This window comes from Amblyraja radiata, chromosome 9, assembly GCF_010909765.2.
Source record: "Amblyraja radiata isolate CabotCenter1 chromosome 9, sAmbRad1.1.pri, whole genome shotgun sequence".
Classification (NCBI taxonomy): Eukaryota; Metazoa; Chordata; class Chondrichthyes; order Rajiformes; family Rajidae; genus Amblyraja; species Amblyraja radiata.
The window spans coordinates 12,017,442-12,042,270 of NC_045964.1; the positions used below are offsets into that span (position 1 = coordinate 12,017,442).

At 47.2% G+C, this 24,829-nt stretch overlaps 1 protein-coding gene across 1 annotated transcript in view; it reads right to left on the reverse strand.

Annotated features, from left to right (window-relative positions):
• LOC116977291 (regulator of microtubule dynamics protein 3-like) overlaps positions 1 to 24,829 on the reverse strand; it is a 79,257-nt gene that overhangs the window by 25,712 nt on the left and 28,716 nt on the right. The window contains exon 3 of the mRNA XM_033027788.1: positions 17,337 to 17,483. Coding sequence (XP_032883679.1) covers positions 17,337 to 17,483 — 147 coding nt within the window. The remainder of the gene's footprint in view (positions 1 to 17,336; positions 17,484 to 24,829) is intronic.

A 24,829-nucleotide genomic window follows, 5' to 3' on the forward strand; every position in this document is an offset into this window, starting at 1 on the left:
GGGAACTGGCACAACAGGCACAACCGGCAAAAGCGGGATGGCCAGCGGACGACCTTTATGACGGGGTTCGGCCACCAACACCAGGCTGTCGACATCCAGGTGGGCGGGCTTCAGGTGGGCCACCGAAACGACCTCCTGCCCGCCCCCGACATCCAAAACAAAAGTCGCAACGTCGGGTTGCAACACCCGGAAGGCGACCCCCATAGGGATGCTGCAGCGGAGTCCGGTGCGAGGCTCTGCGGAGGAAAACAAAGTGGCAGTCCCTGAAGGCAGGCGGAACATAGGATGGAGTGACACCGTGACGAGGTCAGGACAGGGGCCAGCCCACCCACTTTCTCACTGAGGTGCGCCAGCACTGACGAAGGAGATTCCAGCTACCCATGCCGCTAGAAGAAAATTGCCGGGTACCTTCAGTGGGGAGCCGTAAACCAACGCAGCAGTCGCCCGGAAGGAAGGGTGGGCTAAACCATGGATGGAGTCGAAAATACGACATCGCTAAACTGTAGGTACGATGGGTCATGGCTGCGCGGTTGAGACATCGCAAAGGACCGTAATGCTCGAGGGCCCGAGCGGGACATCCTACAACACCAAACCCGAAACAGCAGTGCGATAGGGAAGCATCTCGTCCCCATCCCGTTGCATAGCAGCCAGTCCAGAATAGTCAATACCCGGGGCTACGATCAGCATGGCATGAATAGGGCGAGATAAGGCATCAGCAACCTGGTTGAGGTTACCCGCTTCGTGCTGGACACTGGTGGAGAACTCTGAGATAAAATCCAGGTGCCGTTGTTGGCGAGCGGACAGGAGTCGGACTCCTTTGCGAACGCGAAAGTGAGGGGCTTTGTGGTTGGTGAAAGCCGTGAAGGGTCTGCCCTCCAGGAAATATCGGAAGAGCTGAAACACCAAATAAAGGGCCAGGAGCTGTAGATCAGTGCATGCTCCTTTAACATAGTGACCTCACCACTACTAACCACTCCCCATTATCTTCAGTATAATTGTAGCCTCCCCACCTCTCGCTCGCTCTCTAGCTCCAGTGACAGACCACGGACAGCTAGGGCACAGTGTGTGTATTATAACAATGTTTGTAATAAACTAGTAGTGAAGACATCGCGTGTTTGACGAGTCTTTACATGGTGTCACAAAGTTGAACCTTGCACCTCCTGTCTATCGAGTTTTTGTTTTTTTGTTTGCTTTTCTCCCAGTTCCATTTTTTCGCTGTTGTTCACCCTTTATTTACCATGGCGAACTCGTGTCGTAAACCTGACATGCTGGTGTTTGACTCAGACATCGTGCACCGGTGGACTGTCTTCAAGCGCGACTTCGAGCATTACATCGCGATCGCTCATCCTAATGCCACCCCTGCGGTGGAGGCACATCTGCTCCTCAACCTGGCTGGCCCGGAGGCCATGGAACGTTATGAATCGTTCGAGTACGGCGTTGGTGAGGATGCTCGGGACCCGGTATGTCTTATGGCTAAATTCACCGCGCTCTGTGACATTCCCACTAATTGCATCATAGAGCGGTTTAATTTTTTCACCAGGCGCCAGAACCCCGGGGAGCACATCGACTCCTTCATTGCCTCGTTGCATCACCTGGCTCGGCGTTGCTGCCTGGACGCGGTGACCCCCGACCAAATGATCAGGGATGTCCTAGTTCACGGTCTCCAGGACGAGAAGCTACGGGCAGAGCTCTTGAGGAAGCCCGATCTGACTTTAAACGAGGCTTTGCATGCCTCTCGCATGGCTGCTGCTGTCGCCTCCGTATCTCCACCTGCGGCTCAGGACATTCACTATGCCGGTGCTGCTGGACGCCGGCGGAACGATGGCCCGCCACGCCAGTGTAGCGCTCCCGCACCCGCGAGGGACAGCCCGCGTCGTTGCCCCAACTGCAACTTCGCCAATCATCAATTTAATGTTTGCCCTGCGCTGGGGAAAACTTGCAATTTCTGCAGAAAGCTCAATCACTTCTCTGCAGCATGTCGCTCTCGTGGCAGGCCTGTCCCTGCTCCAAGAAGGAGTCTAAACAACCTTACTGAGACTGATAGCGCTCATGGTTCCCAGTACCATTCAGACGAACTCCCTGATTCAGATAACAGTTCCTCCCATGATGAATCGAGTATTTTTTCACTCTTGGGTGCACCTGCTTTGATAGCTGATCCCTCAGTGCGTGTTACTGTGAATGGAACGACCTTTCCTGCGAAGGTCGACACGGGGGCGTTTGCCAATGTTATGTCAGTGAGCCTCTTCGAGCGGATAAGATCTGGTGAGAAGGTTACTCCCGACGGCTCCAGTCTTCATGCCTATGGGGGGGGAGTGCTCGTACCAGTCGGGAAGGCAACCCTTATCTGTACGGTCCTGGAGACCTCTCGGCCCCTCACTTTCCTCCTGCTGAACTCTGAGAATGTTACTCTGTTGGGCGCTCGTGCGTGCCAGGACCTCGGTTTGGTTTCCTTCCACCGCGGTATCCACCTGGTGCAGGCCCACATGGACCCCATGAGCGAGTACCCTGATCGTTTTGATGATGTGTTGGGTGAACTACCCTGCAATTACAAAATCGTTGTGGACCCGGTGGTCGATCTGGTAATCCGCCCGGCTCACCGCGTCTCCTTTGCCATGAAGGACAGGGTGGAGTCAACTCTGCGCCACATGGTGGCCATGGGCATTCTCAAGGAGGTGAGTGATCCCACCCGGTGGGTCTCCACCATGGTTGTTGCTGCGAAGAAGGACAAGAGTGAGATTCGAATCTGTATAAACCCCAAGGACCTGAACCTTGCCATCAAGCGCCCGCACTACCGCATGCGAACGGTGGAGGACGTCGCTGCACAGGTTGGCCCAGCCACTGTCTTCTCTGTCCTCGATGCCAAGAGCTCTTTCTGGCAGATTCCGCTGGATGAACGTTCCTCCTTCCTGACTACCTTCAGCACACCTTTCGGCAGGTTCCGTTTCCTCCGCATGCCTTTCGGGATCAATTCTGCCAGCGAGGTTTTCCAGCGCACCATGGAGCAGCTGTTTGCCGGTCTGCCGTGTGCTATCATAGTCGATGACATCCTGATGTACGGGAGGGACGTCGCTGAGCACGACCTCCACCTCCGTCAAGTCTTGGATAGGGCTCGTGAGGTCAACCTCAAACTTAACCCCAAGAAGTGCCGTTTCCGCGTCCCGGAGGTCACGTACGTGGGCCACGTCTTCATGGCTTCACAGAAGACAGCTGCGGTCTCGGAGATGCCCGCTCCAGCCGACGTGCCCAGCCTGCAGCGCTTTCTGGGCATGGTGAACTACCCGGGGAAATTCATTCCCGACCTCAGCGAGCTGAGTGCACCTCTGAGAGAAATGACCAAGAAGGACACTGCCTGGGTTTGGTTCCCGCACCATCAGACGGCTTTCGAAGCCCTGAAATCCCAGCTGGTTTGCACCCCTACTCTCAAGTTCTTCGACTTGAAGCGCCCCATCGTCCTCACCTGCGATGCCTCGAAGTTCGGTCTCTGTGCCGCCTGCCTGCAGCTCTACGACGGCCTGCAGCTGCCTGTCTCCTACGCTTCCCGCACCATGACCCCTGCTGAGCAGCGTTACGCTCAGATCGAGAAGGAGCTCCTTGCCGTGGTGTTTGCGTGCTCGAAGTTCAAGGATTACATTCTGGGCAACACCTTCACTATTGAGACCGACCACCAGCCGCTGGTCACGATCCTGAATAAGCCGATCCATGTTGCCTCTTCCCGTTTGCAGCGTATGATGCTGCAGCTCCAGCGCTTCACGTTTCAAATCGTGTACCGCAAGGGCAAGGACATGTTTGTGGCCGACACGCTGTCCCGCGCACCGCTGACGTCCACTGCCCGACACCCATACGAATCGTCTGACCTGATGGTGTTAAACGTTAATATTGTGCCTTCCCAGCAGATGCAGTCCCTGATTAAGCACACTGCCAAGGATCCTGCCCTGCAACAGCTTGCGGACGTCATCCGTCGTGGCTGGCCTGACCATCACTCATCCTTGCCGGATGGTGCTGCGCCCTACTTCCTAGTCCGGGATGAACTTGTGCTGCACGACGGCGTGGTGGTGAAGGGCCACAAGTTTGTGGTGCCTGCTGCGTTGCGGGACCACTATTTCCATACTGCCCACAGCGGCCATCCCGGGGCCGAGGCCACTCTGTCCCAGGCACAGAGCCAGTTTTATTGGCCCGGCATGGCACAGGACATCCGAGAGAGGGTCTCCGCCTGCTCAACCTGCAATAGCCTCGCTCCCCATCAGCAAAGCCAGCCTCTCCTGCAACAGCCTGCCCCCGACCTGCCGTGGATGTCGGTCGCCACTGACATTTTTGAGTGGTGTGGCAAGCATTTCCTGGTCCTTGTGGACTCCTACTCCAGCTGGTTCAAGGTGGATTAGCTGCCCTCCCTCACATCTGCTGCTGTCATCGGGAAGCTGCGCCGCCACTTTGCGACCTTTGGCTCTCCTGTGACTTTGCAGTCTGACAACGGTGGCCAGTTCTCGAGTGCGGAGTTCAGCGCCTTCGCTGCCTCCTAGAACTTTCGCCACCTCACCAGCAGCCCTGAGTACCCGCAGAGCAACGGCCTTGCTGAGCGCGCCGTCCGCAGTGCCAAGGAGCTGCTGGAGCATTGTAGACTCTCGCGGTCGGATTTTTACCTGGCCCTACTCAACCTCCGCAATATTTCCCGTGACCCTGCCCTGGGCTCGCCTGCTCAGCGGCTCATGTCCCGCACCACACGCCCTCCGATCCCTGTCTCCTCAGCCCTGCTGCTGTCCAGGAGCGCATCGCCCAGAAACAGGCTATCCAGAAGCGCTCCCATGACAAGTCCTGCCGTCCCCTTCCGCGTCTTTTCCCGAATCAGGTGGTCCGGACGCAGTCCGCCTCCGGACACTACCGGCTGGCTGTTGTCGTCGGCTCTGCGGGCTCTCCGCGGTCTTACCTAGTTGACTACGAGGGTACCATCAACCGCCGGTCCCGCCAGCATTTGCTGCTGGTCGACGAGCCCGCTCCGCCTCCTGCAGCCCATTTTGCCCCTCCGGTTGCTTCCTCTCTGCCCACCACTCCTCGCATGCCCAGGACTCTGCCTTCTCAACTCTTTGTGCCCCGTTCTCCCACTGCTCCTCCTGGTCCCCCCTCGCCTGACTCGCCCGCTCGCGTGCCCGCAGCGGTGCCCGTTTCTCCTCCCCGGTCTCCTCGTCCTCCCTCTCCTGCGCGTTCTCCTGCCCGTTCCCCTGTCACCGCTCCTTCTCTTGTCCCTGCTCTTCCTGCGGAGGAGGGGGAGGGCGGGCTGCGTACCCGCTCCGGGCGGTTGGTCAAGCCGCCTGTACGTTACGGGGAGCTTGCTTGAATGTTTTAACTGTTTCCTGCCGGTGTACGCGCGGGTTTGTTTCTAGCGTATGAGTCGTGGTCGCGCTGTTACTATTGTAATGCTTTGTTTTCCAAGGGGAAGGATGTAGATCAGTGCATGCTCCTTTAACATAGTGACCTCACCACTACTAACCACTCCCCATTATCTTCAGTATAATTGTAGCCTCCCCACCTCTCGCTCTCTCTCTAGCTCCAGTGACAGACCACGGACAGCTAGGGCACAGTGTGTGTATTATAACAATGTTTGTAATAAACTAGTAGTGAAGACATCGCGTGTTTGACGAGTCTTTACAGGAGCTAGCGGTCAAAAACACTGTCCGCGTCAGGCCGTGGTGATGCATGCTGGTAGGTCTCGGGATGAACGAGGAGCTGGCCCTTGACGTCAACCAGTAGGGAATAGGCCCGTAAGAAATCGACGTCTTGCAATGGCTGGAAGACGTCTGCGATGGTAAACAGCCATGTGTAATGGCGGGAGCCGAAGACTAAAGGAGCGGTGAGAGTGCCATATGTTCAGATGGGGCTGCCGTTGACGGTGGCGGTCAGGGTGGGGCCTCGCTTACCAGAATGGGTATCGACCCCAGACGGAGGTACGATGCTGCACTCGGCCCCGGTGTCCACGAGGAATCTGAGCCCGAAATGGCGGTCCCGGACGTAGAGGCAATGTTTCTGGCCGACCACGATAGCCTCTACTGGCGAAAGGCTGAGGCATTTCCCGGATGTGTGCAGGGAGCACGGCATCGGCGGGCCTCCGCACCCCAGCGTTGGTGGTAGTAACACCACTGGCATTTACAGTGATCCATGGCGGTCGGTTGCGGCGAGGCGTTGTCGGTTGATGGTGGAACGGACCGTCGAGGTCGTTGCGGAGGTCGTGGCGGAGCCGTGGACACCCGGCTGATGGAAGCACCGTCCTGCTGCTTGGCGAGCCACAACTCGTCCGCCCGCTCGGCGAGTTGCAGGGGGTCGGTGAAGTCGCACCCGGCGAGGAGCAGGCAGATGTTGACGGGCATCTGCTACAGGAAAGCCTGCTCGAAAAGGAAACAAGGCTGGTGACCATCCATCAATGACAGCATCTCGCTCATCAGCACCAACGGCTTGCGGTCACCGAGGTCGTCCATGTGCAGGAGCCTGGCTGCACGATCGCGGCGGCTGAGCCCGATAGTATGCAGCAGCAGCGCCTTGAGGCCCTCATATTTGTTGTTGGCAGGCGGATTTTGGAGCTAAGGGAGCAATCGGGTGGCGGTTTCCTGATTGAGCGTGCCGACCACGTAGAAATACTTATTGGAATCCGCGACGATTTGCCGGATTTGGAACTGAGCCTCGATTTTTTTGGAACCACACGAGGATGGACTGTCTAGAAAATGGGCAGTTTAAGTGAAACCGCGTTCTACTGGGCGGGTTGGCGTCGAGGTTTTCGGCGGCGTTCATTTTCGGACCCGAAAAACGTTCGTATCTTCGGGGTCACCAATGTAGTGAGACCAGGCAGGTTGAGCAAAATTATTTCATTAACAAAAACACAAACAAAAACTCGTAACATTGCGTACCTAGTCTAGCTAACGATTACAGCTCCTGTCGATGTGAGGAGCGCTAATTACTAAAGACTCTCTAAAAGCCCGCGAACAAACCCCTACGGTCACGTGACAGTGCCGACCAATGACGAGGGTTCCGACTTCCCAGCCCCACCACTAGGTGCCGCTACACTGACCAGAAACAGCATCTGAAACAACCTGAAACACAAATACTGCCTAGCCCACTGAATTCCTCCAGCACTTTGTGTTTTGCTCAAGTTTCTAGCATCTGCAGGCCCTCATGTATCCTAATTTCTGGTTTTAGACTTTGCTTTTAATTATGCTTGTGTAAATCCATTGGGGTTTTTTTTCTCTGTAATTATCAATCATTCTACATCCAATTAACATTACTTTTTTAAATGCACTATAACCATTAAGTAATTCATGGGACCTCATTCTTATTATATTATGATTTCCACCTGTAAAAGTTGGATGAAACTGGATTTTCAGTTTACCCAACTCCTATGTAAAATTAGTACTAGGGATCTGACATAGGTTTTAAAAAATCACACACAAAAAATACAATTTCCATTCATATAAGCGGATTCTTTGCAAGGTATCCAAAGTCCGTATTATTACCCTTTGGCAAACTGGAGACCTACCCCACATTTAACAAAGCAGGACATTAAGTGCTCATGTTTAAAATGAATCTCAACTGAATCTCAGAACAGAGCAGGTTCAAACTGGAGTATAAGAAATCAGTGGTGCATTATTGTCACGTGTGCACTGCACAGTGAAATTCTTTTTGCATCGATCACACATGCACGAGTCGCCATATTTTGGCGCCATTTACAAAAAGTCCAAAGTCCATGCGCTCGATGTACTGGAGCGGCTTCAGATCCAGGTAAGCCCCAGGCTTGCAGCAGAGCCTCATCTGTCGCCCTCAACCAGCTCAGCACACAAACCAATGTCCTTTTTCGCGCCCGACCGCTTTTGAGTCTCGGGCACATTTCCAGCAATCGACCTTGAAGACGCACTCCTCACATCCGTCGCGCAAACAGATCCCTCCTCGAATCTCCTGTCTTTGGGACCAAGAGCAACCTTCAGAACTTCCTCCCTGGGTCTCCTGGGCAGCCCTGGAGCCTTCTGCCACTGCGCGGCAACCTGAGAGCCTTCTGCCACCGTGTGGCATAAATCATACTTTTCTATGAATTTTCTGCATTCCATCTCCTGTAGATATTGACACAGTAGATAGGCTTGCATAGAAGTTTGCCAAGTATCTTGCCAAAGCTGAGACTGATCATGTCAGCATTTGATTCAAAGATCATTGGCCTATGTTCACAACTGGCTGGATTTCTGCTATCAATTGTTCCATACACCAAAATGTTTTAATTAACCAAGAGCAGTCATCTCTGCTCAGGCCAGATATTGAACCTCGGGATCACAACCCGAGTTTGCAACATACCTCCACATTAGCTCAATCTTGAGCAGTCTTAACAAGCTAGGCATGGAGAAGATGTTTCCATATTTCTTAATGATATAAAAGGAGCCTCCTTGTTGATGCTGGCACTCATAACAATCCCATATCCAGAAAATTTTCTTCTAACTTATTTTCACCACATTCCTATCATATACCCCCCCCCCCCCCCCCCAAAGGAAGAATGTGCAAATTCAACACAGTCAGCACTGGAGGTCAGGATTGAACCATGTTGCTGGAGCTGTAAAAAGGAAGTCTAGTAGTTGTTCCACTGCATCGTACATGTGGGGCAATCTCAAACCAGCTCACCATTTTACAAAAAAGATTGTCCATTTAAAATGGACAGGAGGTAATTTTTTTGCAATTCATTCCCAAGAGGTATCATTCACTCTCTGGAGTTTGAGTGTCTTTGAATCACTCTTTCTCAAATGGGAAGTCTTTGAATAGTTTTAAAACAGGATAGATTAACATCAACAAAGGGGTATGAAAGGTTACTGGGTAGCAGACAGGTGTTGAGGTTACAATCAGATCAGCCATAATCTTATTAAATGCCATGTAGACAAATGGATGATTTTAACACTGGATTCATATGCTCTGCTGCAGAAAACATCTGGAATTTTACAACGGCTTTCTTACAACAATGCAAGAGGCTAGCATTACCACTATAACTATGACTGAAAAGTTATCACAAGTGTAAATTGCTTCTTGGACAATCTGACCAGCATGAAAGTTAAGGCAACCAAAGAGGTAAAGGTGTAGTATATCCATAAATGCCTTAAATGCCTGTGTACCCAAGCCAATTGGTCTAGATCTAATACCAAAAACCAACGATTGTAGCAAGAGGCAGACCATTCAAATATACAGTATTTGGTCTGCAAAACAGATCAAGGGTGCAATATTACATCCAGTACTCTAACAAAGAACACTAGAGCTTTGTATTGTACCTATTAAATCAAAGATCAGTAACTTTCATGGATGCATACGAGCTGATGATTCCTACCTTCTTGCTTAATCAAGATCTTTCCTTTGTAATTTCCCGTCTCTGCCAATCATCACCACCATCGCCACTTCAAATATATTTTCTCAAACCTTTTCCCTTACATCGTTTATATCCACATATTTTTTCCAAGTTAAATTTCAAACATTTCTGGTTATAATGAAAGTAATTGACCTGAATACTACCTTCCTTGCCCCAGAGTTTTTTTAACACTTGTTAAAAACATTCCGAGGATCTGGAGCAGAAAACTTCTGGCTTAATCACCTGCCCACGTGATTCCTGGTCAAAAGATTAAATACAGCCTATTTCTTTTGAAGTTTAATTCTCTATCTGTAATGAGTTTTGCGCGAACAGTCCATGCCTGATAGCGCTGTGGCCGGTAGCGCTGTTTAAAGCCTGTAGTGCTGTGGCCGGTAGCACTGTGTTTAAAGCCCGATAACACTGTGGCCGACAGCGCTTTGTTTAAAACTTCACGCGCCAAGCCAGTAGCGCTTTGTTCAAACCTGTGTGTATTACCTCACGCGCCGTCTGCGGCTGCTAGCACTTTGCTTCCAAGGGGGGGAAGAAGGGCCTCGCTCAGATGCAGGCTCCTGCCATCGGTTGCAGTTTGAATTTGGAAGTGACGCTATTGGCCAGGAATTAACAACGGTTATTTCAACGATTTGTGCCTGCATAAATGCAGGCACCGGGAAGCCATGAGTTAGTTCTTTTACGAGAGGGGTTCAACACTGGGCTGGGTCGCGAACAGCACCGTGGACGTAGGCAGAGAGAGAGGGAGGTGTGCTGCTGTTAAACAGACCCCACGCATAGAGACATATTGTTTTTGTTCCCTCTTGACAATAAATCTGTTTGTAACTAAATGGACGAGTGAGCCTTTGTCTGTTCTACTTGTCAGATCCTTGAACCTGTTCCCTTTTAATACTATCTCAATACCAACATGTGCTACGCAATAACTTATTTCAAGCTCTTTCAATTTCCATCTACTTTTTCTTGCAATAAGAATAATTTCTACTATTAGGTACCAGAAATCAACGTTTTCACTATTTAACTATTGCATTTTCTTCATGTTTCGCTCACTCTTTCCTTGTTACCCCATCCTCAAGGCTCCTTTACCTCTTTCCAAGAACTTTCCAACACTAATCTCATGTCCCTCTATTTCATTAACATCCAGAAATCTACTGATTTTGCCTTGAATACATTTAACAACTAACCTTCCACAGCTCGCTGAGGTAAAAAATTCCAAAGATTCACTCCCATCTTGGTGACAAAATTCCTTCTTAACTGTCCTGAGTGACCAACCCCTTATTTTGAGTTTGAGTTTGTGATCCCTGGTTCAAGATATTCCAAGCAGAAGAAACATCATCTCCACATGTACCTTGTCAAATCACATAAGAAACGGGTGGAAATACTCAGCAAATCAGGCAAAGTCTGCTGCAAAATAAAGTTAATATAAAAAGTCAATGAACACATTCTCATGAATGGTCAGTAAACGTTATGATATGCAAAACTTCTAATATTTATGTTGTACTAGACCAAGTGGGACCCGTTGGGCAGGGGCAGAAATCGCTGTCAAAACATGGGGGGGGGGGGACACAATTGATTGGTGGGGACACACACACACACACACACACACAGCTTCTGAGGCTTCAGCCGTGGGCCCTGCTGATGGTAACATCGGGAGCTGACACGTTTAAGAAAGAACTGCAGATGCTGGAAAAATCGAAGGTAGACAAAAATGCTCGAGAAACTCAGCGGGTGAGACAGCATTTATGGAGCGAAGGAATAGGTGACGTTTCGGATCGAGAATCAGCCCAGTTGTGGGGCCTTTCATCGCCTGGCGCGGCTAAAAATCGGCCAGCGGGGGCTTTGAGATCGGGAGCATGGATGCAGCAGTTCGATTTTAATCCGCACCGGGCTATGTAATGCCTAAAACATAAATATTAGGGGGGCGGGGGGAGAGATAATGATGTTAATGGAGACATTTAACAAGTGCTTAGCCGTGACACCCCCACTGTCTAATAGAATTTTTTTCACTGAATTTCTAAATCCGGATTACAAAACATGGGGGGGGGGGGGGGGGGGGGATTGTCCCCGGGCCGTCGGGCCCCATTCCCCCAATGCAATATTCCACCACTCACCCGTTCCCCCAACACAACCCGCTTCCACCACTCATCCGTTCCCCCAATGCAACCCGTTCCCCCAACGCAATATTCCACTCACCAATAACCCCCAACTGCGCAGGCGCAGCTCATTTCCCCTCATCCTCCAACACTTGCTCCCCCTCCTCTTCACCTTCCCTCTTCTCTCCCCTTTCCTCCTCCTCTCCCTAGCTCACCTATCCCTACCTCTCCTTTCCCCTACCCTCAGTCACTCCATACCCTCAGTCACTCCCTACCTTCAGTCACTCCCTCCCTCCATAACCCCTACCCCCTGACTAGTTAGGCCCCGTTCCCCCAACGCAATATTCCACCACTCACCCGTTCCCCCAATGCAACCCGTTTCCACCACTCACCCGTTCCCCCAATGCAATATTCCACTACTCCCCTATAGCCCACAACTCCACAGGCGTGGCTCATTGCCCCTCATCCCCCAACACCCTCCCCTTCCTCTTCACCCTCCCTCTTCTCTCCTCCTCCCCTCCCTCCCACACCTCTCCCTCCCTCCTATCCTCAAGTCACTTCCTCCCACACTCCATAACCCCTCTCCATTCCTTACCCCCCTCTTTTCCCTCTATCTGTTTAAATAACTTTAAACAACAATCCTCTCCACATTCCCTCCCCCATTCCCTCCCTCTCCTTACAACAACGTAACAAATATCTCATTGCACTGGCTTTGTTAACATTGTAACAGTGGAGCATTGCTGACGGGCAGTTTATGTAAATGAGATCCATTGTGACATCACTGCTGTAACAGCTACTGTAACTTCAACTGATTTTTTTTCTCAAACTGGATTTTGTAAAGTTAAAAATGTGAATAACTTGTACAATATAACATCAATCTGAATGAAAGTTGATACAACACACCACAGGACAGTGGTGAGTAAGGTGGCCCAATTGTAGTGTTATCCTGTACCGTTGTGATGTAATTCATGGCATCAGAACATGAATCACAGACAGACACACAGAGAGGTAGCCTTACAAACAAACAAGATGAGAGTTTTTGTAATATACTATACCAAGTGCAGACCCGTTGGGTCTGCTCCCCCAACGCACCCGTCCCCTACCCGTAGCCCCCACGGGAGGCATGTGTGGCGGAGAGGGCGCGGGAGGGGAGCAGAGAGGGAGCGGCAGGGGGCAGTGAGGGAGGGGGGTAGAGTTTGAGCGGGGCAGGGGGGCACGTTGTCACAGGGGAGAGCCGTTTACCAAACGCAATACCCCGTCGCCCCCGGCAGGGCCAGAGTATGGGGGGGGGGGGAGGTGACGTCACTCGCAGCACGAGCAAGAAGACAGCTTTTTTTTCTCCATTTTTTTCAGATTTTTGAACATTTTCATTAATAACTCGAGAAATAAAGCATTACATTTTCAGATAAGGCGATTTTGGACTCCAGGGGGAAAATCTCTACCGGAATATGTAAACATTTTACAATTTTTTCAAGAAGATGTGATTAAACACAAACACACCCACAAATAAATAAATACATATACAAGATCACACTATTAATAGGTATATGATATATTAGACCAAGTGGGACCACTTGGGCCCGTTCCCCCAATGCTTTATTCCATCACTCAAATGTTCCCCTAACGCAACCCGTTCCTCCAATGCAATATTCCACCTCACCCATGGCCCCCAACTGCGCATACGCGCCTCATTTCCCCCATCCCCAAAACTCCTTCCCCCTCCTCTCTTCTCTCCCCTCTCCTCCCCTCTCCTCCTCCCCTCCTCACTCCCTCCCTTACCTCTCCCCTACCCTCAGTCACTCCCTAACCTCCCTCCATAACCCCTCTCCCTCCCTACCCCCCTGACCTGTTGGGCCCCGTTCCCTCAAGGCAATATTTCACCACTCACCCGTTCCCCCAACACAACCATTTTCTACCACTCACCCGTTCCCCCAACGCAACCCGATCCCCCAATACAATATTCCACCACTCACCCATAGCCCCCAACTGCGCAGGCGCAGCTCATTTCCCCTCATCCCCCAACACTTCCTCCCGCTCCTCTTCTCTCCCCTCTCCTCCTCCACTCCCTCTACCTCCTTTCCCCTACCGTCATTCCCTCCCTCCATAACCCCTCTCCCCTCCCTACCTCCTTCCTCTTCCTGCTACTCCACTCTTCACCTCTCCCCAATCCCACTCCGCCTCTAAACACAATGTTTAAATAACATTTCTCCTCCTCCCCTCACTCTCCTTCCAACAATGTAACAAATCTCTCATTTCACTGGGTGGAACACTGTTGACGGCAGTTTATGTAAATTAGATCCCAATGTGACATCATAGCTGCTAACTGTCAGTGCAGATGGAAGACATTTTTCTCAAAGTGGGATGGCAGTTTATGTAAATGAGATCCCATTGTGACGTCATAGCTGCTAACTGCCAATGCTGATGGAAGAAAATTTTCTCAAAGTGGGATTTTGTAATGTCAAAAATGTAAAATATACCATCAATCAGAAGAAAACTTGATATAATACACCACAGGACATGTGTGAGTAAGGTGGTCCAAAAATTGTAGCACTATCATGTACCATTTTGGCATAATTCAGGGCATGACGACCACACAGACAGACACGCATGCCGACAGACACGCACGCACGCAGACTCACTAAAAACAAGATGAGAGTTTTAGTAATATATTAGACCAAGTGCAGACCCGTTGGGTCTGCTCCCCCAACGCAGCCGTTCCATACCCGTAGCCCCCACGGGAGACGTGGTCCTCCAACACAAGCCGTTCAAGACTCAGCAGTGCGGCTGTTTTTAAATGGCGTCTTTGAGGCGAGATGCGGGCGCCAGCAGCCGTTATGGTCTCTGGCCAGCAGGAGGCGACAAAATGAGTGAGTGGGGGGGGGGGGGGGGGGGGGGGGGGGGAGAAGGATTTTATTAAAAATGTGTACACAAACACAACGAGATTTAATCAGGAGTGGATACTTGGAATGAAAAGTGAAATCTCTACAGAAATGGAAAAAATCTGGGCGTAGCAACGAATCAAAGGCTGGCACCCACAAGTCAGGCAGAAACACAGCCAGCCAGCAGCCACAGAGTTTTAATATTCTATAGATATAGATAGATGGACTAAAAGGAGCCAATAACATAAGTGAGTGATTTTGTATTTCTCAGTTCATTAACGAGACACATGGATGGTACAACTTGATCAGCTGGGAAAGAGGGCTGAGAAATGGTTAAGGGAGTTTAATGCAGATATGTGTGAGGTGTTGCATTTTGCGAAGTCAAACCAGAGCAGGACCTTCAGTGAATGGCAGAGGCCCTAGGAAGTGTTGTAAGGCAGAGGAATCTCGGGATGTTTAAATAAAGATGAGGAGAAAAGATGAGATACAAAGGTAAGCTAGCCAAGAATATAAAGGAAGATAGCAAAAGCTTCTTTAGGTATGTGGAGAGGAAAAAACTAGTTAAGGCCAAAGTTGGACCCTTGAAGAATGAAAAGGGAGAATTTATTATGGGGAACAAGGAAATGGCAGAGGAGTTGAACAGGTACTTTGGATCCATCTTCACTAAGGAGGGCACAAACAATCTTCCTAATGTACAAGTGGCCAGAGGATCTTGGGTGGCAGAGGAACTGAAGGAGATTCACATTAGGCAGGAAATGGTGCTGGGTAGACTGATGGAACTGAAGACTGATAAATCCCCAAGGCCTGATGGTCTGCATCCCAGGGTACTTAAGGAAGTGACTCTAGAATTTGTGGACGCATTGGCGAACATTTTCCAATTTTCTATAGATTCAGGATCAGTTCCTGTAGATTGGAGGGTAGCTTATGTTGTCCTGCTCTTTAAGGGCAGCAGAGAGAAAACAGGGAATTAGAGACCATTGGTGGTGGGGAAGATGCTGGACTCAATAATAAAAGATCAAAAAGCAGCACATTTGGATAGCAGTAGCAGGATCGGTCCGAGTCAGCATGGATTTACGAAGGGACAATCATGTTTGTTGAATCTTCTGGAATTTTTTGAGGATATAACCAGGATAATGGCCAAGGGAGAGCCAGTGGATGTAGTGTACCTGGACTTTCAGAAAGCATTTGATAAGGTCCCACATAAATTAGTGGGCAAAATTAGGGCACATTGTATTGGGGGTAGGGTGCTGACATGGATAGAAATTTGGTTAGCAGACAGGAAACAAAGGATAAGAATTAACAGGTCCCTTTCAGAATGGTAGGCAGTGACTAGTGGGGTACCGCACGAATCGGTGCTGGGAACGCAGCTATTTACAATATATATTAATGATTTGGATAAAGGGATTAAAAGTAACATTGCAGATGACACAAAACTGGGTGGCAGTGTGAACTGTGAGGAGGATGCAGGGTGATTTGGACAGGTTGGGTGAGTGGGCAGATGCATGGCAGATGTGGATAAATGTGAGGTTATCCACTGGTGGCAAAAACAGGAAGGCAGATTATTATCTAAATGCTGTCATGTTGGGAAAAGGGGAAGTGCAACGGGATCTGGGAGTCCTTGTTCATCAGTCACCGAAAGTAAGCATGCAGGTACAGCAGGCAATGAAGAAAGCGAATGGCATGTTTGCCTTCATAACAAGAGGAGTTGAGTATTGGAGCAAAGAATTCCTCCTACAGTTGTACAGGGCCCTAGTGAGACTACACCTGGAGTAGTGTGTGTAGTATGTCTCCAAACTTGAGAAAGGACATTCTTGCTATTGAGGGAGTACACAAGGTTAATTCCCGGGATGGCAGGACTGTCATATGTTGATAGATTGGAGTGGCTGGGCTTGTATACTCTGGAATTTAGAAGGATGAGGGGATCTTATAGAAACATATAAGATTATTAAGGGTTTGGACAAGCTGGGGGCAGGAAACATGTTCCCAATGTTGGGGGAGTACAGAACCAGGGGCCATAGTTTAAGAATAAGTGGTAAGAAATTTAGAACGGAGATGAGAAAAATCTTTTTCACACAGTTGTGAGTGTGTGGAATTCTCTGCCTCAGAGGGCGGTGGAGGCTGGTTCTCTGGATGCTTTCAAGAGAGTTAGATAAAGCTCTTATGGATAGTGGAGTTAAGGGATATTGAGAGAGGGCAGGAATGGAGTCCTGATTGTGGATGATCAGCCATGATCACATTGAATGTCGGTGCTGTCTCGAAGGGCCGAATGGCCTACTCCTGCACCTATTGTCCATTGAATGCACATATATAGTTCTCCGAAAGAGGCGGTTGTCAAGAAAGCTTTCAGTACATTGGCCTTCATCAGTCAGAGCATCAGGTATAAAAGTTGGGATGGTATGTTACAGTTGTACAACACAGTGGTGAGGAAGCATTTGGAGTATTGTATTCCATTTTTGTCACCCTGTAATATGAAGAATGTAATTAAGCTGCAAAGAGTGCACAGACAATTTGTGAGGATGGTGCTATGACTCATGGGCCTGAGCTATAGTGCAAAGTTGTTCTGGCTTGTACTTTATTCCTTGGATTGCAGTAGACTGAGGGGGTGATTATATAGAAGTCTATAAAATTATGAGGGGAATAGATAGGGTGAGTGAACAGAATATCTTACTCAGAGTAGGGAAATTAATGACCACATGAAATAGGTTTAAGGTAAGAGGGAAGGATTTAATAGGAACACAAGGGCATCTTTTTCTTCCACACAGTGGATGGTGGGTGTATGTAATGAGCTGCCAGAGCATATAGTTGAGGCAGATACGATAACAAAATTTACAAGATATTTGGACAGGTGCACGGATAGGAAAGGTTTAGGGGAATAGTGGGTCAAGCATGGGTAGATGGAACTAGCGAAGACAGGGCATCTGGGTTGGACATGGGCAAGTTGGGCCAAAGAGCCGGTTTTCATGCTGAATGACTATCTTTGATCACATTTCAGTGTAAAACTTTACTCACCCTCCTTCACTCTCGGTTTCAGCATTGCTTTTAGTCCCAGTGCTGGCTGTGAAATAGATGGAGTTTGATTCAACTGAATTACTTCTTTCTCTCCGAGGTCCTGTTTTCTTCTTCCCTGCTACTTTATGGCTTCGCTCTAAATTTGACCTTTGTTAAACAGAACTGAACTTAGTACATATTTTATTTTTCACATGAAGTTTCTACATATGGGTAATGAGATCCTACGTAGAACTAGAAAGGGAATACCTTATTGTATTCCAGCAAGTCTGAAATCCCAAATGAAAATTCAGTCATTCTTTAAGAACAAGAACCCAATGGGAATTTTGTTAGAAGTAATTTTCATTTACAGTGCATTCAGAAAGTATTCAGACCTTCACTTTTCCACATTTTGTTACTTTACAGACTTATTCTAAAATTAATCTCTTTTTTTTATCATCAATCTATACACAATACCCCATAATAAAAGCAAAAACAGGTGTTTAGAAATTCTTGCAAAGTAATTAAAAATAAATAACTGAAATATCACATTTACATAAGTATTCAGACCCTTTACTCAGTACTTTGTTGAGGCACTTTTGGCTACGATTACAGTCTCAAGTCTTCTTGGGAAAGACGCTACAAGCTTGGCACACCTGTATTTGGGTAATTTCTCCCATTCTTCTCTGCAGATCCTCTCAAGCTCTGTCAGGTTGGATGGGGAGCGTTGATGCACAGCTATTTTCAGGTCCCTCCAGAGATGTTCGATCAGGTTCAAGTCCTTGTCTGGCTGGGCCACTCAAGGTAATTCACCGACTTATCACAAAGCCACTCCTGCGATGTCTAGGCTGTGTCGGTCATTGGTGAACCTCCGCCCCAGTCTGAGGTCCAGAACGCTCTGAAGCAGGTTTTCATCAAGCATCTCTGTGTACTTTGCTCCGTTTATCTTTTCCTCGATCCTGACTAGTCTCCCAGTTCCTGCCGCTGAAAAACATCCGCACAACATGATGCTGCCACCACCACGCTTCACCGTAGGTTTGGTATTAGAAACATAGAAACATAGAAATTAGGTGCAGGAGTAGGCCATTCGGCCCTTCGAGCCTGCACCGCCATTCAATATGATCATGGCTGATCATCCAACTCAGTATCCCGTACCTGCCTTCTCTCCATACCCTCTGATCCCCCTAGCAACAAAGGCCACATCTAACTCCCTCTTAAATATAGCCAATGAACTGGCCTCGACTACCCTCTGTGGCAGAGAGTTCCAGAAATTCACCACTCTCTGTGTGAAAAAAGTTCTTCTCATCTCGGTTTTAAAGGATTTCCCCCATATCCTTAAGCTGTGACCCCTTGCCCTGGATTGTATTGTTCAGGTGATGAGCGGTGCCTGGTTTTCTCCAGAGGTGACGCTTGGCATTCAGGCCAAAAAGTTCAATCTTGGTTTCATCAGACCAGAGAATCTTGTTTCTCATGGTCTGAGAGTCCTTTAGGTGCCTTTTGGCAAACTTCAAAGTGGGCTGTCATGTGCCTTTTACTGAGGAGTGTCTTCCGTCTGGCCACTCTATCATAAAGGCCTGATTGGTGGAGTGCAGCAGATATAGTTGTCCTTCTGGAAGGTTCTCCCATCTCCACAAAGGAACACTGGAGCTCTGTCATAGTGACCATCGGGTTCTTGGTCACCTCCCTGACCAAGGCCCTTCTCCCCCGATTGCTCAGTTTGGCCGGGCAGCCAGCTCTATGAAGTGTCCTGGTGGTTCCAAAGTTCTTCCATTTAAGAATGACGGAGGCCACTGTGCTCCTCGGGTCCTGCAATGCAGCAGAAATTGTTTTATACCCTTCCCTAGATCTGCGTCTCGACACAATCCTGTCTCGGAGGTCTACGGCCAATTCCTTTGTCTTCATGGCTTGGTTTTTGCTCTGACATGCACTGTCAACTGTGGGACCTTATATAAACAGATGTGTGCCTTTCCAAATCATGTACAATCAATTTAATTTACCACTGGTGGACTCCAATCAAGTTGTAGAAACATCTCAAGGATAATCAATGTAAACAGGATGCACCAGAGCTCAATTTTGAGTATCATAGCAAAGGGTCTGAATACTTATTTAAATGTGATATTTCAGTTATTTATTTTTAATTACTTTGCAAAAATTTCCAAACAGATGTTTCGCTTCTTCATTCTGGGGTATTGTGTGTAGATTGATGATTAAAAAAATGATTTTAATCCATTTTAAAATAAGTCTGTAGCGTAACAAAATGTGGAAAAGGTGAAGGGGTCTGAATACTTTCTGAATGTAATTAAACTATAGTACTGAAGAGTTCAACTCTCTTCCTTAAACCTAGCTTAAAGTTATGGAAAAGGTAGTCAAACAAAATTAAACTGCATAACACTCACCAACCTCATTTTATTTTGAATTGCAAATTATTTAGTATTTCATGTTGGAACTATCTGTCTAAATACACCAAGCACATTTCTATCAAACATTAGATAGAGGTCATGTATTATTCCTATTTTGAGACAACAAAACATTGTGACATTGTGACCAGAGATTTAAAACATTCTTAATTTTCCTTTGTTTGAACATTGCCAATCTCCTTGGTTTGAAATAGATAAACAAGCTAAAACTGCCCATTTATCAAAACACTATAAAAATGTTCTGGATATAGGTCAAGGCACAGAATATACCTCAGTAACAATTACAAAAATGGCTGACATCAGCAGTCAGTTAAATGCTTCATATGCTTAAAATATGATCTACAATGAAACCAGTTCAATTTAAAATGTATCAAACTAACCTAGACACTAAAAATGAACTAGACACTGGATATAAACATTGGGAGAAGAGGTGGGGACATGTTGACAGAAAGGTGCAGGACCAGGCAGTTGGACTTTAAAAACGTAAAAATTCATATTGGTACTCCACTATCAGTTTAGAGGACTGAAAAATCTTGGCAACTCTTTTGACAGCAGTGGCTGTATTCAGCAATCAGAAACGGATTTGTAGTGCACTTGGATTACAATTTGCACATCAATGTCATACGAGTGAAATAAATGTTATCCCCAAGATACAGAGCATAACACTGCTTGGAACATTCTTTCCCTACTGTTTCCAGGCAGATCCCAAATCGCTTTCTCTTAACTTCTACAATCTGGATCCAATCTCCAGTTCAAAACTCAAGGGAGCCTTTTGCTGGCAATATGTGAAAAATGCAGCTGCACAAACCAGAAGCCAGCAGAATCCTTCACCCGAATTAACTCTTGAAAGCAAGGTTTGGGATTTTTTTGAAAAATGTTTTATTTGAATTATCTACCGAATTATACACTTCCTTTCGATTTATTTATTAAGATGCTGAATAATGAACTAGGATAATTAATATTCTAGCTAGGAGGAACTGAGGGAACCAAGTATTAGTCAGCAAATAGCAGTGAACTTGCTGAGCTTCAAAGCTTAAAAATCCCTTGAATTTAATCATTTATATCTCAGGGTTATGACAGATATAGATTGGTTGCTGTGGTTATTATCAGACAAAGTTCCATAGAATCTGCAATTATTCCTGTGGAATTCGAGGATAGTAAACTTGAATTAAGAGGTGGAGTGGGGGGGGGGGAGAAGTAGAGAACGATCAACCTCTTAGCCCCTAACAGCAGTGGTGGGGAATAAGCTGTAATCTATAATGAAGAAAGTAATGACAAAAAATAATCATAAAATTGTGCAAGCAGTGGACTTGTGAAAGAAATATCATTTATTTCCAATTAAACAAATTTTCTGGAGTTCTTTGAGGATGTGACTAATAGAATAGATAATGGGGAACCAATGGATGTAGTGTATTATAATATTTGGAAAACTTGCTGCAAGGTCTCAAAGAGGAGATTGTTTAGAAGATTAGACATTTGGACCATGTGAGAAGAGGCTTCAGACAGAAAGCAAAGAGTGGGAATAAACTGATCTTTCTCAGGTTGCTAGGATGTGATGAGTGATGAAATTGTATTTTTCAGTATGCAAATGAAAATAAACTTGATTGTACTGTAAATATAGAAAAAGTAAAGGAAGTATAAACAAACTAAGTGAGTGGGCATGAATATAACTGTTGAAATATAATATGGAAAATGTGACATTATCCACTTTGATACTCATAACAGGATATTTGTCAGAGTTTTGTTTAGTTTATAACTGCCGTGTGTACCAAAAGCTTTTAGTTGCATACTATCTAGTCTAAGAAAAGACTATGCAGGGTTACGATCAAGCCGTCCACAATGTACAGATAAAGAATATAGGGTACAACACTTAGTGCAAGATAAAGTCTGATTAAAGATAGTCAAAGGTCTCCATTGAGGTAGATGGAAAGTTGGGATTGCATTCTGGCTAGTGCGAGGACAGTTCATTTGCCTCATAACAATTGGGAAGAGACTGTCTCTGAATCTGGAGGTATGAGTTTTTTAATTTTCTGTACCACTTGCCCGGTAGGAGTGTGGAGAAGAATGTGTGACCAGGGGGATTATGCTGGTGGCCTTGCTGAGGCTAGTCTAGTCCTAGACTCTCCCATTTGTGGAAACATTCTCTCCACATCCGCTCTATCTGAGTCTTTCACTATTCAGTGCGTTTAAGTACTGAGTAATGAGATCTCCGCCTCGTTCTTCTAAACTCCAGTGAGTATAAGCCCAGTGCTGTCAAAAGCTCATCATAAGTTAACCCACTCATTCCTGGGATCATTCTTGTAAACCTCCTCTGGTCCCTCTCCAGGGCTAGCACATCCTTCCTCAGATATGGTGCTCAAAATTGCTCTTAACATTCCAAATGCAGCCTGACCAGCTCAGCATAACATCCTTGTTTTTGTAATCTAGCCCTCTAGAAATAAATGCTAACATTGCGTTTGCCTTCTTTACCGATTTGACTTGCAGATTTACTTTTTGGGAATCCTGCTCCAGCAGCTCCGATTTCTATATTCTCTCCCCATTTAGAAAATATTCTATGCCTTTATTCCTACTAGCAAAATGCATGACTCCACACTTTGCTGCACTAGATTCCATCTGCCACTTCTCTGCTCACTCTCCCAACCTGTCAAGAGTTTTATTGTCATGTGTCCCAGATAGAACTATGAAATTCTTACCTACTGCAGCACAACAGAATATGTGCAACTCCTTCTGCAGAGTCCCTGCTTTATCTACACTACCTGCCCCTCCACTTATTTTCGTATCATCCGAAAACTTGGCCACAAAGTCTTCAATCCCTTCATCCAAATCATTAATATACATGAAGAGTAGCAGCCCCAACACCAACCCCTGGAAACTCTGCTTGTCACTAGCAACCTATCAGAAAAAGCCCCCTTTATTGACACTCTTTGCCTTCAGCTATCCAGCCAACGTGCTATCCAAGCTAGTATCTGCCCTTTGATACCAGGGGTTCACATCTTCCTTAGCAGCCTCATGGTTTTGTGATCTCCCCTTCACAAAACCATGCTGACTTTGGCTAATTTTATCATGAACTTCTAAGTACCCTGTAACCTCATCCTTTATAATGGACTAAAATCTTACCAACCATTGAAGTCAGACTAACCGGCCTACAGTTCCCACTGCTTTGTTCCCTTCTTGTACAGCAGGGTTATATTGGCAATTTTCCAATATGCCAATATTGCATCCTAGCGGCATGAACATTGACTTCTCCAATTTCCGGTAGCCCTTGCTGTCTCCTCCCCTTCTCAGCTCTCCCTCAGCCATCTGGCTCCTCCTCTTCCTTTCTCCTTTCATCTCCCCACCGCCCCCCCCCCCTCCCCCCCCACCGTACATCAGTCTGAAGAAGGGTTTCGGCCCGAAACGTTGCCTATTTCCTTCGCTCCATAGATGCTGCTGCACCCGCTGAGTTTCTCCAGCACTTTTGGCTCCAGTGATTCTTGAAATATCATTATTAATGCTGCCACAATCTCTGGGAGCCATGGTCTGGGCCCACAGCACTCTGTAATTTCTTGCAATCTTGAATGGCACTGTTCCTAAACCATGCTGTGGTACATCCAATTTTCTAAAGTGCAACTGTAGAAGTTGGTGGCAATTGTTGTGGACATACCAAACATCCTAAGCCATCTAAGCAAGTAACTGAAGACAAAGATGAAACTGCAGCAAATATACTTTTCCCAAGTTGCAGTGCCACTTTCCATAGGGAAGTATAATGTACCATGATCTTCACAATGCGATAACTCCAAAAGAAACTGAACTGGAGCCATAAACATTATGCAGCTGCAAGGTCAGAGGCTGGGAATCCTGTGGCGCATAACTCATCTCCTAACTTGTCATTGGCTATCCAGCATCTACAATGCTCAATTCAGGAGTGTGATGGAATATTCTCCACTTGTCTGGAAAGATGCAGCTTCAACAACACTCAAGGTCAACAACATGTAGGTCATAACAGTCCACTTGATAGGCACTTCATTCACAACCGTTCATTCACTCCACCATTGATGTAGTTCAGCAGGAAGATTACACCATCTGCAGAATACACTACAGCAATTCATAAATAATCCTTAGATATGACCTTTCAAACCTACAACCTCTACCAGATAGGTCATGGGCAGCAAAAACATGGGGACACCACCACTTGGCAGTTGGCCTCTAGGCTACACACAATACTGATCAATATTCATTCACCATTGCTTGGTCAAAATCCCCTTTGGCATGTGGGTATACCCAAAGGCTGCAGTAATTCAAGAAGGCCGCTCACCACCAACGAGAGATGGGCAATTAAATGAAAGTCAAATTGGTTAAGCGTGGATGAGGCATCTCTCCAATCCTCTCAAGCTTCACTGCTTCAATATTGTACCTCACGTCCAATGCTTCCTACCAAAGTGGAGCTGAACCACAGGCCAAAGGAAAAACTGGAAAGCGTTTAATTTTTGTCACCGTCATTTTTTCAATTCTGGCCAAATTGAAGATGCCAGGCTTCTACGCTACTAGGCCATTTGGTCAATTTAAATGTGCCTTCTGCAAAAATGGGACAAGCTACAGAATGGTGCCAACTTGTCTAGAGCCTAGATAAGAGTTGCAGGAAGAGAATGGAACATCTGCAGATTCTGACAATTAGGTGTAAATTGCATAGAACATATTGAGTGATTGCAAACCAGACATATACATTGTAAATATTGTTGCAACGCTTTACTTTGCTAGATGTTGATTGTGTTAAGTGTTGAGCCTTGTCTGGGTTTCTTGAATATCCAGGCACATGTTGCATAATTCATCTCTGTTAACTTGCATCTAGAAACTTCGTCAGATACAATGTATTAGTCACTGTATTATTGGGTTAGGGAAATGTCTATCATGTACTGTGTTAATCGATATCTGTTATTGGACTGTATAGAGACCACCCCCACGTGGTTCGGCCCCTCAAGATTTTGGGGACCTATAAAAAGACCACTCCCATGAGGTCCTGTGTCGATCTTCTGGGAGAATGCTTAGGACTGCGTGACCTTCTGGAGTGTCTCTGCTTGCACGAGGCTAGGAGGGCTTGGCCAGGCAGATACAAGGATCGAA